This window comes from Hyperolius riggenbachi, chromosome 5 (genome assembly GCF_040937935.1).
Source record: "Hyperolius riggenbachi isolate aHypRig1 chromosome 5, aHypRig1.pri, whole genome shotgun sequence".
NCBI lineage: Eukaryota > Metazoa > Chordata > Amphibia > Anura > Hyperoliidae > Hyperolius > Hyperolius riggenbachi.
The window spans coordinates 262,013,995-262,023,696 of NC_090650.1; the positions used below are offsets into that span (position 1 = coordinate 262,013,995).

At 45.4% G+C, this 9,702-nt stretch overlaps 1 protein-coding gene across 1 annotated transcript in view; it reads right to left on the bottom strand.

The window, feature by feature from the left end:
• Positions 1-391: 391 nt before the first annotated feature.
• Positions 392-9,702, bottom strand: part of BLOC1S5 (biogenesis of lysosomal organelles complex 1 subunit 5) — a 95,803-nt gene continuing 86,492 nt past the window's right edge. The window contains exon 5 of the mRNA XM_068236869.1: positions 392-1,014. Within this exon, the coding sequence (XP_068092970.1) occupies positions 841-1,014 (174 nt within the window). The 3' untranslated portion in view covers positions 392-840. The remainder of the gene's footprint in view (positions 1,015-9,702) is intronic.

Here is a 9,702-nt window from a genome sequence, read left to right on the forward strand (position 1 = left end):
TTATTTCTCATTATCGCCTCTCTCTCCCCCTGCCAGCCAATCAGCGTGATCAGCTGTCATAGGCTTCAGCCTATGACAGCGGATCACTTTTGTGCCTGCCAGGGGGACAGCCGTGTCACACAACTGTCCCCAGTACAGTGCTGTTGCAGATCGTAGCGCTGTACAACATTAATAGAAGGTGGTTTCGCCGTCTAACAGTCTGCCAGCGGCGATCGTTTAAAGTGTATTTCGGAGAGAGAGAAAGAAAAAAAAAAAAAGTGGATTATTCAGTTTAACTTCTTCAAAAAAATAAAACATGGAAAGTTTCTGCAACCAAACTAAGGTGCAAACTGTGTATTTAGGTTAAAACTAACCACGTAAGCAAATGAAAGTGACACTGAAAACCACAAACTTAACATTCCACTTGTGTTTATTGTTCTCTTCACCCAGTTGCATTATTGCTGAACTATTAAACTAGTACAATGACTGACAGATGCAGGATATTGCTGCTATGTATGCACAGTGATGACTGTAATCTGTATACAAAATACATAAGCTACAAATGGAACTGGATGCAACACCAATGCATGTAAAGCATAAAGTCAGTCTACCAAAAACATACAAGGACAAACTGTAAAAAAAATGCATATATCTGTGGGCAATAGAAATCCCAAGTGTCACAGGAATAGCTGAAAAGTAGACTTGTGCTGCTCCACTGGCTCTCTGTGATATACTCAAGTTCAGAGCATCCTCAGGCACTTTATAAATGAGGTAATGGAAGCTTACCACCTTTCTTTCTGAATGGCAAGTAGGTGATTATCAGTCAAAAGGCTGACTCGATGATGTGCATAGTAAGAACTACTAGAAGGAAGCCATTTTGGCAAGTTCTTTATCCATCCCTGCATATTGATCCCTCAGACGTTGCACTGCTTTGCGCTGTTCATCATCGAGGTCCAGGCGCCTCTGTTCCTGTTCCTTCATGAAGGCTTCCCACTTAGCATGAAGCTTCTTGTTTTCAGCCTTTTCTGCATCCTTCTGCAAAATAACAGAAGTAACATCACATCAAATTTATGGTGTTGAACGGAAAAGTGATATAACCACACTACGAGCAAGCACCAAACTTACCAACATGAGATAAGCAGAGGTGAGTAGAATTGTCTCTTAAAGAGACTCCGTAACAAAAATTGCATCCTGTTTTTTATCATCCTACAAGTTCCAAAAGCTATTCTAATGTGTTCTGGCTTACTGCAGCCCTTTCTACTATCACTGTCTCTGTAATAAATCAACTTATCTCTCTCTTGTCAGACTTGTCAGCCTGTGTCTGGAAGGCTGCCAAGTTCTTCAGTGTTGTGGTTCTGCTATGAACTCACCCTTCCTGGCCCCTCTATACACACTGCCTGTGTGTTATTTAGATTAGTGCAGCTTCTCTCTGCTCTCTTAACTTTTACAAGCTGGATAAATCGTCCTCTGAGCTGGCTGGGCTTTCACATACTGAAGAATTACAGACAAAGGCAAAGCTGTTTGCAGGAGAAACAGCAGCCTGAAACTTCAGTGCATGAGAACAGGGGGAAAGAAACACACAAATGATCTCTTGAGATTCAAAAGGAAGGGTGTATACAGCCTGCTTGTGTATGGATGTATTTTCTATGTGTGGACATACTGTACATCAACCTACTTCCTGTTTTGGTGGCCATTTTGTTTGTTTATAAACAAACTTTTTGAAACTGTTTTTAACCACTTTTAATGCGGCGAGGAGCGGCAAAATTGTGTCAGAGGGTAATAGGAGATGTCCCCTAACGCACTGATATGTTTACTTTTGTGCGATTTTAACAATACAGATTCTCTTTAAATTAAAATGATCTCCAATTCAATGCAACAATATATTCTCATAGTACGCTGTTCAACTTTAAAGAGTTAAAGCAAACCTGTGAGGTTTGCATTGCTCAAATTTCAATACATAACTCAGAAGAGGGAAGCCTCCACGTATTTCAGAAACTTTCCTGTCCTCCTCTGCCAGGCCCTTCAAGAGCTAGGACCCCCAAAGCGCAGCTCAACTGAGCCTCATGTGCTGTAGCATGGACTCAACCAGGCATGGCTTTTCCCGCCTGAATACCGGGCGGGTCCGTGCTACTGCGCATGTGCAAGCCATCGACAAAACCTTGTTGGCATGGCACAGAACATTTATATTGCGCTTTTCTCCTGGCGGACTCAAAGCACTAGAGCTGCAGCCACTTGGGCATGCTCGATAGGCAGTAGCAGTGTTAGGGGGTCTTGCCAAAGGTCTCCTTACTGAATAGGTGCTGGCTTACTGACCAGGAAGTGCCAATATTCAATCCCAGGGGTGTTGGAGGTAGAGTCCTTAAAGGAGGACTGTAGTGAGAGGTATATGGAGGCTGCCATATTTATTTCCTTTTAAGTAATACCAGTTGCCTGGCAGCCCTGCTGGTCTATTTGGCTGAAGAAGTGTCTGCATCACACCAGAAACAAGCATGCAGCTAATCTTGTCAGATATGTCAAATTTGTCAGAAACACCTGATCTGCTGCATGCTTGTTCAGGGCCTATGGCTGAAAGTATTAGAGGCAGAGGATCAGCAGGACTGCCAGGCAACTGGTATTGCTTAAATGGAAATAAATATGGTAGCCTCCATATACCTCTCACTACAGTTCTCCTTTAACCAGTACACTATCCAGCCTGTTGATGGTTTTCGTGCCAACTGTGCAGTGTTTGAGAACCCCACCATTAACAGTATAAGAATGGCTGCAGTTTACATTTTCCCAGTGAAATTTGGATTGGTCTCGGCCCACTTTTTGGTTATGGGGATAAAAAGTATTTTATATGTTATTCCAGGTAATTTACTGTGTGTGTGCCAAATTTCATTCAAATCCGTTCAGCCATTGTTGCGTGATTGAGTAACAAACATCCAAACTTTCGCATTTATAATATTAGCGAGATATAAATTTCACTGAAATCAAAACGTGGACAGTGCTTACATTAGTTATGCAAGTATATCAAGTATTTATCTACTTTATATGTGTTTTTTTTCCCCTGAGATAGAATGGCCATCCCTGTTGCTTCAAGTTCCATTATTTGCCTTTAATAAAAAAACAACGTGAAAAGGAAAACACCAGCTACAAACAATATACTGCACTAAATGCTGCATGTTGAAACCCCATAGGTAAGATTCTCAAGTACCGTATATACTGGAGTACAAGCCGACCAGAGTATAGGCCGACCCCCTAACTTTTACCTTAAGGGGACAGGACCCCCCCCCCCCTCCTGAGTTTCTTACCCCTGCCAGAGTTCAGCAATATGTTATAGGGAGCACAGCGTTCACTCACCCTAAGTGCCTCCTCATCCCGCTATATGCATCTGTAATAACATTCCTGCTACAATTTAGCTGTATGTCAGCGGCTCAACATTACCCCCCCCCCCCCTCCCGTGGGCCACCCGCCATATGCATGTATACAGATTTGTCTCCCCTGACCCCCCCTCCCTCCCAGAGTCTCTCCCCCAAGCCAGAGCAGAGCAGTATTTATGTTCTTACATAGTGCAGAGTCCGATTGTTAAGCATATTGGTCCAAACAGTGTTCACTACCCGGACCACGCTGGATGTAGGAGTCTCATCTCTCTGACATCCTGCAGCAGCGCATACTTAAAGTTTACCAGAGACGAAGCACCCTCATGTATTTTACCATATACAGTATATCAGTGGGAACATTAGAGAAAACACCTACCCTGCTCTGTTTAATTCTTCGCTGCTCAGGTTGCTTGTTATTAGCCCTGATAAAATCACTGAGCATTCAGTCTGGCTTTGCTCAGGAATCATTATAGCGGAGTCTGTCTTCTCTGATGTCTTTTCAAGCAAGCCTGTCCCCTTCTGGCTCTGCTATAATGACTCAGCTATAAGTCCTGAGCAAAGCCAGACTGAATGCTCAGTCGGGAATTTTATCAGGGCTGATAAGAAGCATGCTGAGCAGTGAAGAATGAAACAGAGAGCAAGGTAGGTGTTTTCTCTAATGTTCCCACTGCTCTATATGGTAAAATACATGCGGATGCTTCGTCTCTAGTTCACTTTAAAGGCGCCACTAGAGAGGGTCAGAGAGATCCTACATCCAGCATGGTCCGGGGAGATTAAATATGCGTGCAGCACAGCGCTCCCATACATTGTAGCAGGTCTATTACTCTACATGCATATGGCGGTGGGGGGGGGAGCCGCTGACATACAGGTAAATTGTAGTCGGACCATTATTACAGATGCATATAGCAGGGACACAGGCAGGGGACGAGGAGGCACTCGGGGGCACTAAGGCGACACAGTGTCATGCACTCCAGGGGTAGTGACTCAAGTATGAGCCGAGACCCCCACTTTTGGTCCACTTTTTTGGGCCCAAAATCTCGGCTTATACTCGAGTATATACGGTAGTATATTTACATGCCAATCACATTTTTTTCAAAGTGCCTCTTCTGAGCTGCGAAGTTATTTAACTTTAGAAAGTAAATCTTGTATAGGGGCTATGAAGTATGCACTCATACAATAAATACAAGGATTTATAAATTAAACAAATGCCTCTTTTTTCCACTTAAATAAAAAGCCAATACTAAAGAGACATTTCTGCTCTAGGTAGCCCAGCAGTGGGTTGCTACATATAGAACTAATGGCAAGGATGCATACCAAACAGCCCTACCATCTTAGCAGCACAGGATGCTGTCACCCTGTCGAGCCATGAATTGTCTCCGAAGTCAGACAAGAAGCCCACTATGGACTCAGCTGCCAAGCTCCGCCCCCCAGGAGGGACAGGAAGTGTGGAAGGGGCTGGAGGGAGCATGTGGAAAACTTCAGATAAGATTTTCAGCCAAATTCAGGGACTTGCTTTATATAGTAAATAAAGAGAAAACTGCTCCATGCATTTTCCATATTTATTGCCTCTGACTGAAGCCAATCCTGATGATATTTCCTCCCTTAGTATTTTTTCCTCCTAGAAACAGCACTGTCATATCAGGCTTGCTTTGTAAACACGTGTAAGCACAGCATATATCTCATTTCACCAGCTTCTGCAGAGGGGTGAGGTGTATTTCCCTTCTCAAGCTCATGTCACACTGGACTGCCCTCAGCCAATCAGTGAGGAGCAGGAATGTGGGAGGGGAGGTAACAAGCTTCGCTCTCCGGCAATGTAAGGTTCTGATCCAGTTCTAAAACATGCCTAAATAAGAAACCTAAAGTTTTCAACGCTTGCAAAGAAATCTTGTACAGTTAGTCATTAAAGGTATCACCTAAACAACTTTTGTTGTTGTGTCTTTGGAAAATCGATAACAACAACAATCAATGCTGTTAAGGTGGTAAAGCTGCACAGCACACAGCATCTCATTCATTAGATGTGATGCTATTCAAGATTGCTTTAAACCACCAAATGACTTATTTTCATATTCAAACTGATAAGAGCGCTTTGTCTCCATGCCTTTAAAAGACAACTGAAGGACATCCCCCTCCCATTTCCCTCCAGAATAGTGACAATTATTGTTGATCATTTTGCAGAGTGATAGCGCAGTGGGAGGGAGTGGGGGAAGAGAGCAGCGTCAGGGGGACACAGAGGCATGTCATGAAGCAGGGACCATGCCTCTGTCTTCCATCTGCCCCCCTGCTACACTGCCTCGGGTTCTCTTTAAATATTGCACAAAAAAAAAAAAAAAAAAACACTGTTCGTTCTGGGATAATATCTTAAAAATGTCTCAATGCCTTATTTGGTTACTAAAACAACGTGCATGGATGATACAGTCCTTTTCCACAGCTATTTTGTGCTGTGACCTTTCCCAGCCTGTTCCCCTATTTTCCAGTAAACAGAGAGGCACTGTATGAGCAAGTCCTGTGGGCTTTCACCACTCCAGTCTTGGCCACAGTGTGGAGACCACTGTTGATTTTTAGTGGGAGTGTATAGGTCATAGTGGTTTCCCGCTCTTGATGTGAATACAAACAAGTACGGTTTAATCTTCTTAGTGTAAAGAATTAAAGTATACCCATCATTTCACGAAAGCAGTTTTGGCAGATCCATAATACCCCTAAAAGGTTACCAAGGTAAATTTACCAGGTTGAAAAAAATAAAAGTGGTTTGAACTAAATGTTGTGTCTCAAGACTTTTCCAAGAAGTCAAGTATCTAAAATATATGCACACTAAAGGTTTTATGTTGTTTATCTGAAGGATTCTGGTCAAATTCAAGAGCTTCTGCTGCAAATGTATTTAAAAAGGAACAGCTTTTGAAATCTTTAGAAATTAACTAGTAAACGGTGTACTCTACTTAAAAGCTCACTTGAACAAAAACTTTTAAACTAAATACATTTTGGGACAAAGTACTTACTACAAATGCTTTAATACTGTTTATTGCCTTTGGGGTTCCTTCCATTCCTCATTCTTTAGTTTTTTTTTTTTTCTTCTTGACAGAGTACCTGAAATTCATCAGACCATGTAGTAGTGCATTTGAACTGGGCATACCCAAGTTCTGACCAGACACTCCTTTCAGCCCAAGCACTTCCTCCCACTGGGCATGTGCGGGTTAGAACTCGCTCATGCCCAGTAAGTAGGCACTTGTGCAAAGCCAAAGGCTCTTCCGACTAACTGGATTTGATTGCCCATGCAGTTAAAGATTATAATTGGGCAGAACGAGTAATGGAAACAGACCTTGGACTTTGATAGGGACATTAGACAATGGCAGGGATCACATATATGAGCTTCCCTGTTAGATTGTAGACCCTATGAGCGCTTTCTGAGGGCTGGTGCACACTACAAAATCCCATCGCTCCAGTGAGAACAGACACATAGGATAACATTAGCAGGAGCTTTTAAAATCACAAAGCACTCAGAAGAGCTCTTCTGGTGTGCACCAGCGCTGAGAGCTTGTCTGACCATCAGAGCTCTCAGAGTTTTTAAAAGATGCTCCTATTGACTTGCATTAAAATCGTGGTCAAATTGCAGCGATTGCGATTTTTTGAAAAATCGCAATGGTGGTAATTTTTCCACGATTTTCAAGAGAACCTGTAACTTTAAAAACGTCCCGGGGGGGGAATGGTGCTGTGTGTACTTACCTTGAGAGGGGGAAGCCTCTGGACCCTATTGAGGCTTCCTTGTCATCCTCCGTCCAACGGTGGCAGCGTTGGGCCCCCAATGCCACAGTTGACAAGGAAAGTAGTGCCTGCAATATTTACCCTCCCCGGCTCCAGCGCAGTAGCAGCTCTCCACTCGGGGTCAGGCGGAAAAAGCAGAAATCGATCGGGTCCACATCGCTTACGCTGGATTGCAGTCTGAAACCAGCCTTAGATTACGTACTCTGTAAAGCACTCAGCCCCAGGCCACCAATCAGGCGGGGTGAGGTAGCGGAAGTTGGGGGGTGGCGCCCGCCTGGCCCTGGGTGGAGGGGGTAGCAGCCAGGAAAGGGGGAGCAGAGAGCACAGCGGTGGGCCTGGGGCTCCCCTGTCCGCTCTCCCTTTCCAGTGATTTGCTCAAAATTCAATTAGTTCAGCCAGGCAGCAGGTAGCGCAATGACTCACCGATTTCCTGGATCCTGCACTGCGTTCCACCACTCACGTAACTTCCTGCAATGCCGCCCACTGAAGTACTATTGAATTTTAAGCAAATCACTGGAGGGGGAGAGCAGACTGGGAGCCCCAGGTGAGGGAGGGGGGGCCGGCCTCCCCTCCCCACCGCGGTCCCCCTTCCTTGCTGCTACCTCCTCCAGTCTACCTATACTGGGGGGAAATTATACTACTTATTGGGGGGGGGGGGGGGGGAGAAACAGCATCCTCACAAGGTTGCCTCAGGCAGCAAAAAGTATAGAACTGGCCCTGAAAGCACTGCAAATGATGTCAGAATTATAAAAATATATAATAAATGCAGAGGAATTTTTGCTTAGTACATTATGCTTAAGAATGATCTTCAGTATATTGTGCTTTATAGCATTAACAGCTTTTCTCCTCATTAGTGCACATTACAGTCCACAGTATTGTTCTGATGCTGGTTAACAGAACCATTTGGTGTTCCATCGCAGCATCAAACTGCTCTAATCAGCAGCAATAAAGCAATGCTATTAACTGCAATGCAGCTGCTTTAGGCTGATTTTTAGTGTCCACAACACTTAAAGTGTACCTGAGATGGGGGGGAGGGGGGGGGGGTTAGATACATACCAGGGGTTTCTTCTAGACCGATCGCTCCTTCGCCGACCTCCTCTGCCTCTTGGATCTACTGCAAATGGTCCTGAAAAGTCCTCCAGTCTGGGCTAATCGGTGCAGCCACAGTCTGACCACGTGCGCTCCTGTGGCGTTCTGCACCTGTGCAGTAGTACTGCTTCTGGAGGACTTTCCGAGGTCAATTTCAGAAGAAGGAGGCGGAGGACGGCAAGGGAGCAATCAGCCTGGAGGAAGCCCCAGGTATGTATTATCCCCCCCCCCCCCCCACCTCAGGTTCACTTTAAAATTGGCCTGAACTCTTGCACAGAGGACAAGGGAAAACAATTAGAAATTCACCCTGTGTGTGTTTATAGAGCGCTAATTCTTCTGCCCAATTCTAAGCTATTATGTAGACACAGGAGGTTTACCCTTTCTGTGCTCCCAGGATACCAGGAAGTAATCACTCTGCAGGATCTCCCTAAGCTGTAACAGGGAAATTGTTTTCTTTAAAGGTTATTATGCTGTTGCTTATATTTTAGAGCACATGAGGAAGTCATGAATTCAGATAAACTTTAAAAATCAACCACAACGGGGGCGTGGCTTGCCAATGGCCGTGTGAGGTTGTTCCTTCTCTGAGCTCCCGCAGCCTTAACAGAATAACTGCTCGTTACAGCTCTTCCTGACACTAAAATAACCCATGGGCAGCAGCAGAAAGAAGGGAGGTAGTGCCAAGAAGAACAAGACCTCTCAATCGCAAATTAAGCGATTCCTTCGCCCTCTAGAAGGAAGAATAAAAGACCAGGAGGCCAGGGGAATGGCGGAATCTCCACGTGGCAGAGCGAATCACAACCCGGGAGCACAGGGTAAAGACTCACCCCACAGACCTGAAGGCTCCAGAGCCACGTAATCCCGCATCACCGGACCAGACCGAGAGCCCACCGGACAAAAAATCCAGCAAGCGGTCTCCCAAAACCGGCACAGAGACAACACCAGGTATGTCCGGCTTTGAGGCCCAGTCTCCCCGCGCGAGCCGCTACAGTGACGATGTCCCTGCTCCAATACCACACACTGCGCCCTCTCCCATCCAGCAGGCGGATTCAGCCCCTTCTCCGGCTATGGGCTCGCATGTGCTCTCGGGCTGCAGCCCTGGAGGAAATCAAGCCAACGGCTCTCCCGCTGCCTCCCCTGCCTCACTTTCCCAGGACATACATGACGGGGCCGCACAGCGCGAACACCCCCACTATGAGGCAGACATGACAAATCTGCAGCAACCACCCGAGACCACTAGCAAAGGGTTGCAGAGCCAGCCAGCATACACCCTGCATTCCCCACAAGCTAAAAATAATGGCGGAAGCACTCCCTAATCTCTGCAGGGCTCTCCCTCTCCACCCAGACAATATACAGGCCCCACTTCTCCCAATTTGTCTGAAGGGGCAGAATCGTATATAGAGGTGGATCTTCATGAATATATCAGATCCCTTCCAATGAAACAAGACCTCGAGAACTGTGTCACTAGAATAATGGACAATTATAAACAAGAAATGGCGGAATTAAGACAAGATTTCAGCCA